This window comes from Eubalaena glacialis, chromosome 2, assembly GCF_028564815.1.
Source record: "Eubalaena glacialis isolate mEubGla1 chromosome 2, mEubGla1.1.hap2.+ XY, whole genome shotgun sequence".
Taxonomy (NCBI): domain Eukaryota; kingdom Metazoa; phylum Chordata; class Mammalia; order Artiodactyla; family Balaenidae; genus Eubalaena; species Eubalaena glacialis.
Window position 1 is genome coordinate 8,317,154 of NC_083717.1, and position 17,295 is coordinate 8,334,448.

General features: G+C 45.8%; 1 protein-coding gene across 2 annotated transcripts in view; it reads left to right on the forward strand.

The window, feature by feature from the left end:
- The first annotated feature begins 12,679 nt into the window (after positions 1-12,679).
- Positions 12,680-17,295, forward strand: part of FRMD4A (FERM domain containing 4A) — a 338,180-nt gene continuing 333,564 nt past the window's right edge. For both annotated transcript variants that reach the window (XM_061178281.1, XM_061178328.1), the window contains exon 1: positions 12,680-12,772. In XM_061178281.1, coding sequence (XP_061034264.1) covers positions 12,680-12,772 — 93 coding nt within the window. The remainder of the gene's footprint in view (positions 12,773-17,295) is intronic.

A 17,295-nucleotide genomic window follows, 5' to 3' on the forward strand; every position in this document is an offset into this window, starting at 1 on the left:
TTTAGGCTCTGGTGAAATAGTTTCTTCTTGTTAAGAACAGAATGCTCTGATGTATCTCCACATACACATCCCTAAAGAATACTGAGAATGAGTTTCAACATCACACGGACTTGGGGTCTCAACCCCAGGTTGGCAAGTGTTTAATCTTTCTGAGCTCTGATTTCCTTGTCAATAAAGTGTAGGTAATACTACCCAGGTTACAGGATCACAGTGAAGGTTTAAAGAGGTCATTTAGAGCAAGTGCCCAGGGCCATGCCTGATGCAGAGGAGGCACTGGGCAAGTTAGTCTTCTTCTTCCCTTTGCCTTCCCCTGGAAAAGGCATTGGTTTTAAGTCCCTAACCATAAAAAGTAATTTCCCATTTCTTCGCCCTTAAAGCTCTCTCTCACTCTCACCACCTAACCTTCCCCTTTGAATGATCAGGGATTTGGGTTCTGTCGAGGCACAGCACTGGCTGCCTGCCTCAACCAGATCTGCCTCTGGCCATTTCTCCTGCCTGCTTCCAAAATGGCAGGAGGTACCCGGTCCTGAACTCATGCAGCAGCCGGCAGGGGGATAGAGCACTGGGCATGGGCTGTGCTTCGCTTCTGCTCTCCAGCTGGGCTCCCCTGGTGGGGCCTTTTAGCAAGGGGACCTGGGTCTCCACCTCCCAGAAGAGAGCCAGGGAGTGTTCGACATCCCACAGGGCTTAGGAGGATAAAAACCCATGTAAGAATGAGGGGATGTGACATCTACAGCCCAGTGTCCCCCCCCCACTCCGCCTTCCTAGGGACTACAGGCATTCTCACGTGCGTCTAATTGTCTAGAAAGAATATTTGCTTTCGAGTGCCATTAGCCTTGGGTTTCCTCCATAGCTCATTAGACTGTCGTCTCACTATCTCAAGAACAGCTGTTTCCATATTGACACTTCCTTTCCAGGATTATGAAGGGCCACTGGGGGTTTCGTGGGAATGCAAGGCTTCTGCAAGATCAGATAAAAGGAACACATCAGGCCTGGTGTTTTGTAATTAGTCGTCACCAGCCTGGGGCCCTTGTAGCTGCGATGCTGCCGGGTTCACAAGAGAAAATAACACACACGTGTGTGTACATGAGCGTGCACACACACACACACACATCACCACACTGAAGTAAAGAGCTCAAAAGCTGACATCAGGACTTCCCTGGCGGTCCAGTGGTTAAGGCTGGGCGCTTCCACTGCAGGGGGCACCGTTTTGATCCCTGGTCGGGGAACTAAGATTCCACATGCCACGTGGCATAGACAAAAAAAAAAGGTGTGATGAGTCAAAAGCATGAATGACCCTTCAGGACTGGTTCCAGAATTGATGGCAGTGCCCTTGCTGATGTATGTGCCTTTCTCCTTTTGTCTGTCTGTCCTCATCTTGTTTCAAAGGATTTAAGGTGCTCCTTTCCGAGGTATAGTTTAAAGGCTAGGCGTTCAACAGCTATTTCAGTAGCAGATCTGTGGAGGGAGAGCCCTGTAACATACACTGAAGGGAAAGAAACCAGACGAAATGAAGCAGGTCTCCTGAAACATTTACTTGTTGGATTAAGTAACCCAGTATCTGGACTCAGATCTGTCCATTCAGAAAGAGGCCAGGTGACCCAGGTCTCCTTCCACAGCCCGGCGTCTGCTATCTGCATTCCATGCACACCTTCTCAAGGCCATGGGTGCCCTTCTAATCACCACCCACTGCTCCCAGGCCTCATCTGGCTCAAACCGCCTTGAACATTGTTCCTTCTCTTTACAGTTTCTCGTTTTTATCAAAATCATACGTGTATGTGGCAATTTTCATAACATGTTAAAGTTGAAGAGTACTAGAAAACTTATAAAGAAAAACACCAGGCTCCATTTCCCTTCTTTCCATCTCTGAGTCCCTCCCCAGGGGCACTCATGGACTTTCAACTGTTGCTTCAGATTTCTCAGTCATCATGTTTATACTGTGGTTTCTTTTTTTTTTTTTTTTTTTTTTTTATTTATTTATTTATTTCTGGCTGCATTGGGTCTTCGTTTCTGCGCACAGGCTTCTCATTGTGGTGGCTTCTCTTGTTGCGGAGCGCGGGCTCTAGGCGCACGGGCTTCAGTAGTTGTGGCACACGGGCTCAGTAGTTGTGGCACGCAGGCTCTAGAGTGCAGGCTCAGTACTTGTGGCGCACGGGCTTAGTTGTTCCGAGGCATGTGGGATCTCCCCAGACCAGGGCTCGAACCCATGTCCCCTGCATTGGCAGGCGGATTCTTAACCACCGCACCACCAGGGAAGCCCCTATACTGTGGTATCTTAATTACTCAATTTTTGGTATTTTATGCTGCCACCCTGAAAGATGAGGCTTAAAATTTACTTCCATTGTACTCCACATCCCTACCGGCACACACATATCTCTTCTCTACTATCTTTTCAATATATCTGTATCACAGTTTAAATCAAAATTCAGTTTTATTGTGACTACCAAGATATTGTTTACAGCTGAGGACAGTTGTATAGTATCATTGTATATCCTGGATTTTCCAACTTTATGTTTTTCCAGGAATTAGCAGTTGCCTTGTTTCATTGTTCGCTTACTTAATATTCTATTGTACCCATCAAGCATTTTTCTCTACGATCTTCAGTAGAGCTGTGTCTCTCCTCTCAATTTGGCAAACTCATTAGACCCTCAACCTATTCCTTTTTTCTTTCTTTTTTTGAGGCATCCTTCCTGGATCCCTCCATCCTCCTGCACCAATTGGACTAGCTCTGTAAGTCTCTTGTACCACTGTCTTCTTGAGGCTCCTTTTTTCCAATACTCTGGGAACTCCCTTTGCACCAGTCCTGTGATCTGTTCTCCTTTTCTTGGAACTCATGTTCCCCTCTTTGTAGGTTTAGCTTTCTTTTGCTGGAGATTGTCTTCCAGTAAGCTCCTAAGAAAAGGTGCCTGAGAAGTAAATTTTTGTGTTCTTGAATGTCTACCCTCACGCTTGACTAATAACTTGTCTAGTGGTTATTTGTCTGCTCTTGAAATCCAGACCTACATGTCCAGGCTTGACTCCCCTCTTCAGTACCAGGTCAAAATGTTCAGGCACCAGAAATTCTGTCCATCCAGAGCTACACATTATCATCTCTCCAAACCTCCCCCTTCTCCTGTGTACTTATCTTAACTAAATAGGACCATCCTTCCTCTAGTCCCTCAGTAAAGAGGAACACTGTTCTTCCTTCCAGCATTTATAACTCGCCAACATCTTGTATTCAACCTCTCACCACCATCCTAGTTCTGGACTTAATCATCACTCGTTTGGACAATTTCAGTGACATTGTAACTGCTCTTCTTGTCTCTATACACCTTGGCTCTCCATTCTACACTTCATCCTTTATCACTCAAGTTCAAAATATTCAGGAAGATAGTATCACTTCCTTTCAAAAAGTAACTTTTAATGATTCCCTCTTGCAAATAGAATAAGATCTAAAATATATTCTTCTATAGTATGAAAGTCAGAATCTGGTCTCATTGTCATCCTCGTTGTTACACATGTGATTCCACTGTCTCATTCAAGTTTCACAATAGTCTTATTATCTGTATCCATGCTACCGAGGTTTAAAGTTCAAATAGAATGGAGTACCCCAAGCAAACAGTAACAGAATCCCTTACCCATCCTCATTTACATCTAAGGATTTGCCCATTGAAGGTATTTTGCCCATTTTGGCCATGATCTGATATTGGGAAACCCTTTGGCATTTTGACTTATGGGACCCCTCTAGGGCACACTTAAGGTAAGGCATATTCCTACAATATGAGACTTCTGGACACCCATCTTCCTAGCAGATTCAAATGCTTTCTTTCCTCTCCTTGGGAAAATACAGGCCATGTCGCTCATTCCAGAGACCCCTGGGCAAATGGGCAGTTACCCTTGTAAATGACATGTTCCTGGGCACAGGAAAGAAAGCAATCTGCTGGCCAAAATGGAAACCTCCCTTTTTTGCAGCATCAGAGGGATCAGTTAAACCAAGATGAACCATTCTCCTATTGAAGAAAATTAATTACATGTTAAATTCCTCCTCCCGGAAAAAGGAAGCATGGAAATTAGAAGCAGATTTAAGAGTTGGTCATTTACCACCCAATGCTTAACTGAAATTTGAGAGCTAAAAAAAAAAAAAATCAAAAGTCAACATCCATTGACTGGAAGTATGCTACATATATATATTAAGCTAATCCTGGGTAGTCAATACCACAGATAAGGACATTATTTACTTGTCCATTCTAGGTGCAATTACACAGTTTAACCAGTGCAAACAGCACTTCATAAATATAGCAAATCAATGCTAGTTATCAAAATCCATCCACAACTGATAGCATATGAAAAAGGGCTTTGCAAATGGCCTCGAAAGCCAATCTACACTGCCAGCCCCACACAGGTCAGGCTATTTACTGCTTAATCACACAGGCATCCCAGCAATCTTATTGATTCCTCAGGACCTGGCCACGACATCACTCCTAATGGCACATGCAATAAGCCATTACCACCATGCAGAAGAGCCATCATCCCAGCTGCAGCCATTGATTGCCTGACTTAGCCTCATGCTGGGAAGGGCAAGTGAAGCTCTGATGGGGGCAAATCATACCCGGGTCACATGTGAAGAAGCTTCCTAAGGAGGAATAAGGTCCATCAGCTGCTTGCCATCAGGAGCTCTGCCTGCCCACTCTTTCCATGGGTGGATAGTTGAATAATCCTGCCACCATGCTGATGGACCTGTTACTGGATGTCCATGGAGCACGAGTTGCTAAGACAGAATGTGGACGGATCTTCCTCACAGGCCATTAATATTTTCCACTTGACATTCTCTTTGGCTTGATCATTGCCATAAAGATTGAAGGAGATTCTTGGATGCCTGGTTAGTACACAAGGTTTCCATCAGCACAGGCTACATCTTCTTCCCTATCCTGGAAGAGGGTGAGATCTGGTTTCCTTTGTGATGGGATGTGTGTTTTTGAGTTGATGGGGATAGAGGGTCTTATTCTGGGCTAAATTCTCTGCTCAAATGAAACATCCTCAAGAGGGAGTTTTCAAAGGTCCGAGAAGAAGCTTCTTTACCCCTCCCCCCCAAAAAAAGGGGCTTGCTGCATGACCTTTAGGGAATTCAGACGGATGAAACATGGCCATCATAGCAGGCTATGTATGAAGAGGGGGAGAGGTAGATGGTGAGGTCCAGGAGGGCTGTTGTGGTGACAGAGTTAACAGGAAAACTGTGTGTGTGTGTGTGTGTGTGTGTGTGTGTGTGTATGATTTACAAAGAACTTTCACAAACATGATTTCATTTCTTCCTGTGGGGTAGGTAGGTGTGCAGTAACCTTGCAGGTGCCAACTCAGGTATAAGGCCAGTGTCCTTTCACTTCCCCATCACAAAGGGGAGCTGAGCTTCAGGAACAAAAAAGTCTTCCAATAAGCAAAAGTTCTCTTGTGTCCTCAATTCTTGGCCCAGCACCTGATACACAGTAGCCATCTAGGAGAGTGTAACAGTTCATGTACTGTGAGGCTGCTTACAGGGGACCTCGGACAGGTGACTTCAAGGCTCCCTGCCTCGGTTTCTTCATCCAGGGAGAACAAGATTATCTATTTGATAAGGTATTGTGAGAATTAAACGAACGACTGTACTTTTAAAAACCTTCAGAAGAGTGCCTGTAATAGAATGTGCTGGGTAAGGGGGTTGCCATTATGTTATTAGACACTCAGTCAAATAGTTGTTGAATGAAGGATGTGCAGCCCAAGCAATGAAAAGAAATGACAACATTGGTTTAGACAAGGGCAAGGCCAGTGTGGAGCTTGGTATGGAATACAAGAAGATCACAGGCAGTGTCAACTCAGAAGCGAATAGTAAACTTATCCTCATGCACCAAACCTTTTCCCAGCAAGGATAATTGGGAGTCAAACTGAAGGATTCAGATGAAGCTTCATTTATTTTCTTTGCCAGGCTGGTCATGGAGGGGAACTGTTCAATGAAGCCCAGGACAGAGCCCAACTAGGCAAAGGGAGCTTGAGACAGAAAGAGAGAGAGAAATAGGGAAGGAAAAATTCATCTGCCTACCCAAGCTCCCTACAATTCTACCCACTGTTTCTTCCAAATGCCGTAGCAGGAGGGAAAGTCTGTCCAAAGATGGGTAATGCCAGCCATGCATAGCATCAGTGCAAACCGTAGCTCCAACCACGAGAAACCTAAACTGTCCTGCACGGGGACCCGTCAGCAGCCCCGCAGGCCCCGGGCGCGTGAGGTCTGGTGACACCGGAGTCGCTCCACATTCTCTGCTTAGGGATGTTGGGTTTCGTGTTTGGCCTGAATTCCAGCCATTTTCAAACAGAAAATGATGGCTGTCAGCAGTATTTCTGTTTGCACAGCCTCAGTCACAGCGTACTCTAATAAGACGTGACATGAATCACGCAGGTTAGCCGAGTTAGGAGCTAATGGAAATGGTGCTGGAATGTTGAAGAAAGACAGAGCTTCCCTCCCTCCTGCTGGAGGAATTTTCCAAATTGGTTAGGAATGTGTTGTCTTCACGTGTGTGTTTGGGTCAATCTCTGCCTGTTTACTCTCTCATCCGTTTTACGTGACAGTCGTTAAAAACTCCAAATGTCATTCAAGGCTCCAGCGCCTCCGTCCCCCAGCTCAGGGCTGGTGTGGGGTGATGCCGGGTGTGGGGAAGGTAGGAGAGGTCAGGGCAGGAAAGTCTCTCTCTGGGACTGGCAGGTATTTAAACCCAGTCTTGTCCTTGCAGGGTTCCTGTGGGTTCTTTGAAGACCCTGTCCCGACCCCTTTCTCACTGCTGGGGATTTCTCACTGCGGTTCCCAGGCACACGTGATACCTCTTAATATCCTCGAACCCAGTACCAGTGTGTCGGGGGCGAGTGGTCCCCACACCGACGATTCTCCAGCGCCAGCCGCTGTCTTACAGTTCAGCTCAGTTCTGACACTGTCTACCCGAAGACGGCACTGGATCCCACAGGTTGAGGGCTCAGTCCTACAAGGCTGCCCTGCCCCACTTCAGACGCCAGTTGCAAGTCCAGGCTATCACCTGAGCTTCTGACCAGATGGCTAGAAATCAGACCCCCTTTGGGGGTTTGATTCCTTTGCTAGAGTAACTCCCAGGACTCAGAAACATTTTAGTTACTAAATTACCAGTTGATTATTAATGGATATAACTCAGGAACAGCCAGATGGAAGAGAAGCATAGAGCAAGGTGTGAGTGCACCAGTCTCCCCCAAATCTCCAACCCCGAAGCTCTCCAAACCCCAGACTGTTGGGATCTTTAGGGAGGCCTCCTTACATAGGCATGATTGATTACATCATCGGCCACTGGAGACTGATGCAACCTCCAGCCCCTCCCCCCTCCCCGGGGGTCAGGGGGGTAGGACTGAAAGCTCCAGCCCTCCAATCACAGACTTGGTTCCTCTGAACCAAGCCACATCCTTAGGTGTCCTAGGGACTTTCTAAAAGTCACCCGTGAACATAACAAAAGGCACCTGTTAGGAAATTCCAAGGGTTTTAAGAGCTCTGTGCCAGGAAAGGGGACTAAGACCAAATGTATATTTTTGACTATAGATCACAACATTCTACTCTCTCCCAGTTGGTCATGTAAAATCTTCGCCCCCAGCCTCTGTCAGCCGCCCTTCACACAACACACTGAGCACCTAGGATGAACCAAGGCGATGGGATGGGATGGGACTTACCTCCCCTCCCTTTGCTGCCAGCGGCTGCTGCACTTGGTCCCTTTCCCTGTGACCCTCCCCGCGGGCACCTCACAGCCCCTCTCCCTGGGCCTGTGGCTCCCCCTTCTGCCTCTTCCCCCTGCCCGGACAGCCTGCAGGGCAAGGTCACCTGAGGGCTTCAGACCCTCCCTCGCAAGCCCTGGAGTAGGTGTAGGCGAAGCTGGCCCCTGCTGCCTTGAAACCGCCAATAAAACCGAGAAAGAGCCCTTTCACGTCCTGCTTAACTGACAAATTGTGGCTTGAGATGGACGTTAGGAGAAGCATCTCATCTGTCCGCTTTCTGTTGTCTTCATTTCCCTAATATAAGCCATTTCCACCTTTCACCAGAGAAAGAATGAAAATGAACAGAAAGGCCAGAGATGACATTCTTCAGATTGATACTGTCCTTCTTTCCCCAAGGGAGATTCAGCTCACCCCCCAACACGTCTCAGCTCGCTGCCCTTTGACCCTGACCACAGGCTCACAGGGACCTCAGGCTGCCCTCTGACCCTGGAGCTTCATTATGGCACCCCTCCCCCTCCCCTACAGCGTGCCCTCAGTCCCCTCCCCCAGCCGACACCTCTGTGTCCTATGACCCCTTCTCACGTTCTGCCGAATGAACAAAATCAAGCAGGGCCAGTGAGCTGACTAGTGCTGGTGAGTTACAGTCTGCGGTGAGTCAGGCATCCACGTGGACCTGCCAAGGGCCGAAAAGATTAGCCTCCCCGGTGGTCGCTGCAGGCCCTGGGCCAGCAGCTGGAATGAGCCCTCGGTTCTGGTACGTCAGGCTCACTCTGGGCAGGAGGGTGCGAGGACCAGTCCCCATTTCTGTTGCCACTGTCCTCCCAGGAGGTCACCCGCCTTCCCCAGGGCTGCCTAGCAGGCGCCAGCACGGTCAGCCGTCCGACGTGGGGGTCAGCGCTCACACCCGTGCACACATCACCCCGTGGAACCTTCCCTCTCCTGCTTCCCACCAGCACTGGCGTCAGCAAAGGCTTTCCCCCTGACAGGCCATCTTCCCCAGCCCCCTCTTTCCCCTCCTGCTATCCCTGACCATTTGGTTGGATACATCTTGCTTTGGTGTGCCAAGACCATTGATTTTCCTGAAGTATGGCTCCATCAATTCCTATGCATTTTCATTCCAGGGTTTGAATGTGAACACTTTCACGGAGACTGGAAGGAAATATTCAAAACGAACAAATACAAAGCTTCACCAGGGACTTCCCTGGCGGTCCAGTGGTTAAAGACTTCGCCTTCCAATGCAGGGGGTGTGGGTTCGATCCCCGGTTGGGGAGCTAAGATGCCGCGTGTCTTGTGGCCAAAAAACCGAAACATAAAACGGAAGCATTATTGTAACAAATTCAATAAAAACTTTAAAAGTGGTCCACATTTTAAAAAAAAATCTTAAAAGAAAAAGCTCCACCAGCCTTGAGTGGGTGCTGGCCTGCCAGAGGCATCAGAAGCAGCAGCTTCAGGGACTCTAGAACAGAGGTGCGTCTCCCCCACGCCACCTCCCAGCAGCCTTCACTGATACCCCGACCTGGCAGCATCCTCCCCGCCTGTCCCGTGCCCACTGGGCTATTCCCTTGACGCACAGGGAACCCTGTCATCCGCCACCCTGGTAAAAACATGCTCTCTCTAAGTAATACAGTCCCTCGCTGCTATCCGCAGGGGATTGGTTCCAGGACCCCTGCGGATGCCAACACCTGTGGATGCTCAAGTCCCTGATAGTTGGCCCTCCGTATCTGCAGGTTCCACATCTGCAGGTTCACCCAACAACGGATCAAAACCTATATCCATGGTTGGTTGAATCTATGGATGCGGAACCCACGGATGGGGAGGGCTGGCTGCACTCCGTTCCAAAGGCTTAGCTCCAAGGGACGTCAAAGCAGCGGTTCCAGAGACTCTAGCACTGCTCAATATATCGCCATTTCCTGGATTGAAATTCTCTCTTTTTCAAAGACAGTGGTCTTTCCATTTCCCTGATGGGCCCCATGGATACATCTCCTTTCTACATTTCCAAAGTGCTGTAATCTGATAAAGTCCTCAGTGGCAGGTGAGAGTATAAGGGACCAAGTCAGGCCCTGAAGTCACCCAGATTGACTTTGGTTTTCATCTTAGCTCTGACAGTTTTAACTGTGCTACCGTGGTCAACTTATTAACCCTCTCTGGGCCCCAGTTTCATCACTTGTAAAACATGGATAATGGAACTTAATTCCACCATGGAGTTAACCCTTGGTGACCTTCCAGCATGTTGCCTGGCAACTGCTGGGTACTCAGTAAGCCTAAGTTACCCTCGCCTCTCCTAAAGTGGTCATATCCGCTAAGGTATGAGTGCATATCCCCTCCCAAGAAACATATTTGTATTGTAACAGTGTAACAACGGTCTCCTGGAAATAAATAGTTTAGACTCAGTAATCAATTTAAAATGCGTAAATCTCAAACACCCACAGCAAGACCGTCAGAAAGATCGTTTTGCACAAGCTGGACTTTGAGAGCCTTCACACCTCTCTGGGGAGGTGTCCACCTACTCTATGGGGGCTGGGGAGGGCTCTCTATTAGCTGGGAGGAGGCGCCAGTGCTGACATGAGAAATGACCCTGCTCTCCACACCCCCAGGGTAGGGAATGGGGGTAGAATGAGTGGGGCTCAAATGTGCGGGAGTCTGGCCAACGGTTATTTTTGTTTCCATTAACATTCTCTTCTATATGTATTTTAACTTTAATCAAAGGCATATGTTTTTGTTTTATTTGCACTTAGTTCATCAAAGTGTCCCTTCTGATCTGAACTATGCCACGAAGCCTTGAGCTCTTCAGCGAAACACTCATTAATACCCCTGGGAAACAGGAAGTTGCATTTAGTCAAATATAAATAAATCCAGCTCCCAGGGGCTTTGCCCTGGCCTGGGTCAGGAAAGAGACGGTGACTTCTCAGTTGATCTGACCCATGGCCCCCTCTCGAACTGCACTTGCAAACAGAATCCCAGAGCTTTGGACAGATAAGGGTTTAGAAAATGTGCCTATCCTTTGTTCAAAACCGTTACGGAATCGAACAGGGTTTTATAAAGGAAAGAGAGTCTATCGATCTAGCCAAGCTATTGGGTAGCATTCCAGACGTATTTCCACGGGGCAGTGCAGAAAGGAAGTGAGAAAGAGGAAGAAGGGTCTGTAAGCCTAAGCCACCTCGCCAAAGACTCTCTGCAGGTCATGCTGGAGAAATTTCCATCTTCCCCTGTCTCCCCGCTTCCCTCTCACCCTTTCACAACTCTCAACGGCACATATGGAACCCATTACGAACAAAGCCCGGTTGTTGTATATTTGGAATTTCCCACATCAACTTGATGCTTTCTTTAACTGCCTCTTAATGTGTGTCTGAGTTGGGTGCCCAGACCCACGTCTCCATCCCTCCCACCCCACCGCAAGGAGCACCCCGCTTCTAAGAGTCTTTTTCCTGATTCATTTTCGAGCAGCGTAGAATTCCACTTTTTTCCCTCTGCCCCCCCCCCAACGCCCACTTCCCATCAGACTCTTAGAATAAACAGAACTTTCTTTTCCGTCGTTTTCAATAAACGGGTCTGTAGAGAATAAATAAAAGCTGGTTCCCAAAGCATAAGAGTGATATTAGGCAAACACCCAAAAGCATGGGATTTTTTTACAAAGGAAATGGCATCCCTTTCATAAAACCCCAGAACAGAGCGAAGCAGCGGAGGCAGAAACACGTTAAAAAGAAAGAAACTAAAATACCTCCAACTCTGGAAGCCCCTTACTTGTTTATTCTTTTGAGTAATTTTCTCTGCTATAGAAATAAGCAGATTTAGGAAGGAGTAGAGATGGAGGCAGTTGCACAAATGAGCGATATATCAGAAACAAAATATTACAGGACACTTAAATTTTTAGAGCATGTGTACCAGCAGTCTGAGAAGCTTGTCCGATGTGGAATTATACCATCTGATTAGAGAAGAATAGACAAATGTGATGGGTAAATCTGAGCATAGACAGTCCTTTTCAGAGCCTTGTAAAATCAAACATAATTTCTTCATGTTTATTGGCACACATAAAAATCAATGCTCTGTAACACAAACATTTAAATGAGGAGATGCCAAATGCGAGTCTGTCTGGTATATTTGATTTGATTCATCTGAACCATGGGATACAAACATTTTCTCCTTTCTTCCCTCACACTTCCTCTTTGTCGACGCCATTCACATATATAATTAACTGTATGCCTACATTTATTTTCTATCCGTTGGAAAGCAGGAAGGAAAAAATATGCCTGTCTGATGCTCAGGGTCATACTTATAATTTATGACTGTGAAGAGCGTTTCCCCACCAAGTCCCCACTGTGTTATGTCACTGCCCTTCAAATATTTTTCCTGTGTCCAGAAGAGAGTGAAATCAGAATGCAGGATTGCACATTAATCTCCACACCAGATGGTGATATTCCAAATAGTCTTTTTAAGGTGAGCATGTGACCTACTGTATGGCCAAGGGGCTTTGGAGTCACGTGATGGGATGAATACTACGTCTGATAGGGCTTCGATTAGACAACTGACCTGGTTACCGTCTGCAGCCACGAGAAGCAAAGTTGACATTTCTGGATCACTCTCCCCAGAAGCGTCATTTGCCCACCCCTAGGACATGCAGACTCACCGAGGGACTGACTGAGTTACAGGCGGGGGCAGACAGGAGGGGGCTGGGCTGAGCTGCGGGAGACAAGCTGAAGTTGCAGAACTTGGCCTCTTTTTCTTCTTCCCCATCCCCCCACCTCCTGACACACCACATCTTGGCTCATAGGTCGGAAGAAAAAAACTCTTTCAGTTATTTGATATTTGGGAAACCTCCAGGAGTTTCCCAGTTTTGAGGACGCCTCCGTCTCTCCCTTGGCTGAGAAAACACACACACACACACACACACACGCACACGCACACGCGCGCACACACACACACACACACACACACACACACACGGCTCTACACCATGGTGGTTCAGGCTGCAGTGGCTCCGAATAGATCCCAGAGACTTTTACTGAAAATTCCTTATGGATCTCTGAGAAGACGCAGCGTGGAGAGGGTAAGCGACGTGGCGGGCTGTTTGTTCTTCACCCGAGCAATTGCTCCAGAGAAAGGGAGAGGTTTCTTTTCGTTGTATATAGCATCCCTTCTGGTAGTCATGTTTTCCTGAAAAATTCAAATTCCTGCGACTGGGGAATACTATGGCATATGTAATTTTTTTTCTTTGTAGATAATGATGAGAAATTTGAAACAAATGTTGGTCGGCTGTGCATGGGGGTTGGGACTGTTAGAGATGAAACATAAAAGATTGGGGTAGAGACTGCCCTCTGGAAAGAGCATGGACGATGAGAGTGCCGTTGAGAAGAGCTTCGGGCTGCAAAACCTGTTTTCCTCTCTGTTTAGTGAAACAGATTCATTGGTGCAGCAGGGCTGCAAATTTCCTTTCCTCTGCTGGGTGACAGTGTCTTCGAAGGAGGTGATGGTGACAAGGAGCTGTGATGCTTTGAGGGTTTAAATGATGCACCTGGTTGATTAAAATCCCCTCTGTTGTTTAGTTGTGGTTGTACTGTTTCAAATACCTTGCTATCATTTGGGGTTTTTTACCATTATGGATTGTGGCTCTCTGTTAATTTTCTGAAAACATGCTTACTTTACGGTAGCACCTGACAGAGAAGATGCTGTAAAACAATAACAGGGATTTGTCCTTGTCTGGAGTGACTAATGTAGTTTGGGGGATGATGGTAGTTAATGCAAATCTGGTCGTCCTCAGGACGTTGGGCTCATTCACGTGGGGACAGCGCCTGTACCCACGCAGGGGTGGAATGGTTTGCGTGTCTCAGAAACCCCCAAAGCCCCTGTTTGCATAATGGCAGATCCCTCTGCGGGCTGTGGATGTCTACTTAGACATTTTAGGTGAAGGTGTAATCTAAAATCAATAAGGCAAAGAGGATCACAAACCGCTGTCGTGATAGATAAGCGACCTGCCGCGTCTTATAAAGGGGAACAGCATTTAATTCAAGTGACTTTTTCTGGTTTGTATACTGACTACTCGGTGATTTTTAAATTTAAGGAAAACATGAGTCAAGCTTTAAAACTACGAGGGGCTATCGAGATTTCCAGGTGGGGTTGATTTCCTGACTTTTGATGAGTTACATTTTATTCTGCCATTTGAGTAGTAATGGAAAAAACTTCTCTTCCTATTCTGGCTGTGTGTAGGTCTTTCTTTTGAGACATATTTCTTGGGCTCCATATCAGGGTCATCAACTTAAATGTATTCGGGGCCTAATGCGTGCTCCCTTTTATACCACGAGTTTTACAGTATAGGACCAACTGTTAGAGCAAAATTTGCAAATTGTTCGTTATATTTACAAATGTAGCTTATCTTGAATGTGATTTTAGGTTCCGGTGAAATTTTTTTTCCTGTATGGTAACTAAGTTTACATAATATGTTCTGTTCACAAAAGCTCTCTTGGAAATGTGAGTTGCCCGTACTGGAGTTGTACCATATGACAAAACTAAGGAGAGAATTATCCTGCACATTTGCACAAATAATCCAGAGTAACCTATTTAACCATTAGAATCTCCAGATGGACGTTTAATAAATCACGTATGTTTCATAAATCCAGATGTATTCACGTACCATTTCTGTTATTCGTTTAAGAAAAACTGACAATATATGAACACAGTGTCAGATACAAAACCTGTCTATTGTTGTATGTGCTGGTGTATACCGACATTCAAGATACAGACCTATGTCCTGTCCTTGGGCACACACCAGTGTCTTAGGAGTCTGATCTGAAAACTTCTAGGCCCTTAAGAGAAGCATGTCCATCACTGGAGCATCAGATGTCCTGTTAATCTTCATTGCCAGCTGTGAAGTGGTGGGGCTGAGACACCATCACTCACAAGAAGAGCCCCCTTGCGTTCCTACAAGGCTACCCTCTCACCCTCCACCATGGGGAAGAGTGAGACTAATTGGAACGTACGATGTCATGTCGATTTCAATTGGATATTTTATGCCATCGCTGGTTTTATGACAACTTTCACAATCAGAGTCATCTATTTATATAAAAGGGGGGGCAGGAAAGGTGAGAAATGGCATCTGCCTTCAGGGCAGACACTGACAAACAGCATTCTTTTCTTGGGACTCCCTGAATTAAAAGCAGCAACAGCTTTCTCGGTTACATCTGCAGCCTAGAGTGTGCCAGACATCCGAGTGATTTCTATGGTCTCATGATATTTAATGATGGTAAGACCTCGCATTTCTATAACACCTTTGCCCCAATGCACTTTCTTATCTGTTACCTCCCTTTACGATCGTGAGCTGCTAATGAGGCACAGAGAATGGGGATTATTACCCTTATCCTGTATGAACAGGGAAACCAAGGCATGTGGAGGTTTAATCTTCTGTCCGGGGACATACAGTCAAGGACAGAGCAGGACCTCAGTCTAGGGACCTGGTATCTTACATCCCTGCCATTGAGACAGTGTTTCATCACCTTTGCTCCTTGAGGGAGCTTCGACATTGCAGCCTGGCCCTGAGAAATGGGTTATAGCCAACCTGTCACTAATACTTCACAGGAAAGGAAACTTACCAAAGGCAGAGATGCTGACAACCAAAGAGAAGAACTCATGACCTAGCGCCCTTACGTGTCCAGGATTAAAAAATGGCAGTCATGGGCCCTTACGTGTCCAGGATTAAAAAATGGCTTCTGTTTTCCAACTGCCTGGAAGATGAGTTGACAAAACAGAAATGCACCTTTCTAACTCTGCTACTTAGACAGCCGTCAAATCCTGATTACAAAATACTCAGGCTGGGAGACGAAGCCTGGTTCTTGTTCATATGTTTTCACAGACAACCATCAACCAACCCATCACCATACTAGGCAGGGCAGAAAAAGAAATCTAAGATGCCATGTTTGGAGATAGGAGATCTGAGGTTTATATAAATGAAACTGTTATAAGTCAATACAATAGGGCTCTAATCCAGCTCCAAGATAAGTAATGAAGGTGATTCAGGTGCAACAGGAAGCAGCCAAGTGGGGTGGAAAGGGTGGGGCTTGCAGCCACACTGTCCCAAGAAACAAGAGCCTCACTACCTACTAATTGTGTGACTTTGGCAGTGACTCGGTCTTTCTCAGCCTGGTTTATTCATCTGCACTATCTATCCTTGAGGACTGTTATTAAGGATTAGAGGTGATGTAAGGCCCTACCATGATACATGGCGTGCAGAAAGAAGGTAATCATTAATGATGGGCATATTTTTAAAATTTATTTTATTGCCGTATAGTTGATTTACAGTGTTGTGTTAATTTCTACTGTACAGCAAAGTGACTCAGTTATATATTTTTATATATATAACTTTTTATATAAAAAATATATATCTTTTTCCATATTCTTTTCCATTATGGTTTATCACAGGGTATTGAATATAGTTTCCTGTGCTATACAGTAGGACCTTGTTGTTTATCCATTTTCTATATAAGAGTTTGCGTCTGCTAATCCCAAACTCCCAATCCATCCCTCTCCCACCCCACCCCTTGGCAACCACAAGTCTGTCCTCTATGTCTGTGTATCTGTTTCGTAGATAGGTTCATTTGTGTCATATTTTAGATTCCACGTATAAGTGATATTATATGGTATTTGTCTTTCTCTTTCTGACTTACTTCACTTAGTATGATAATCTCTAGGTCCATCCATGTTCCTGCAAATGGCATTATTTCATTCTTTTTTATGGCTGAGTAGTATTCCATTGTACCTATGTACCACATCTTTACCCATTCATCTGTCAATGGGCATTTAAGTTGTTTCCATGTCTTGACTATTGTAAATAGTGCTATGAACATAGGGGTGCATGTATATTTTCAAATTATAGTTTTGTCCAGATAAATGCCCAGGAGTGGAATTGCTGGATCATATGGTAGTTCAATTTTTAATTTTTTGAGGAACCTCCATACTGTTTTCCATAGTGGCTGCACCAATTTCCATTTGATAGGCATATTTTTGAAGTTTGACTTTGAGTAGAGGAACACTTGGCTTGTATTTTTAATAACCAGTAGCCTTTTACGTACATTCTTAGTCACACTTACTGTCACCCAAAGATGTCCTTTAAGGGATATTCACCCAGTAAAGCCAAGACAGAAGTATTTCCTGGTGATAACTTCCCTTGAACTCCCAATTTTATGTAAGACATAAAAAATAGAGTGTTTCAGATTCATTGCCAGTGCCAAGTAAGTAATCTTACTCAAGCCCAGGTACTTCAGTAGGGTCTTTTCCTTCTTGAGCTGGGAAGGTAAAAATGAACTTCATGGAAAATTCTAAGAATGTAAGGACATAACATATAAATGAGTTAAGGAGAGAGCAAATGTGGACCTTTTAGGGGGGAGTTTGCTGTGGAGACGGGGTGAATGTTGTATTAAGTTTCTATGACCCTACAATATGAGGAAATTGTTCCACATTGGAGATGACCGTTATAGGTCCAAAACCTAGGAATAAGCGGGCCAAGCTGTATGTGGCCCAGCACACATTGTTTTAGTGTGTGTGTTTATTAAGGATGCCCATCTCCCCACTGATTTATCCTCT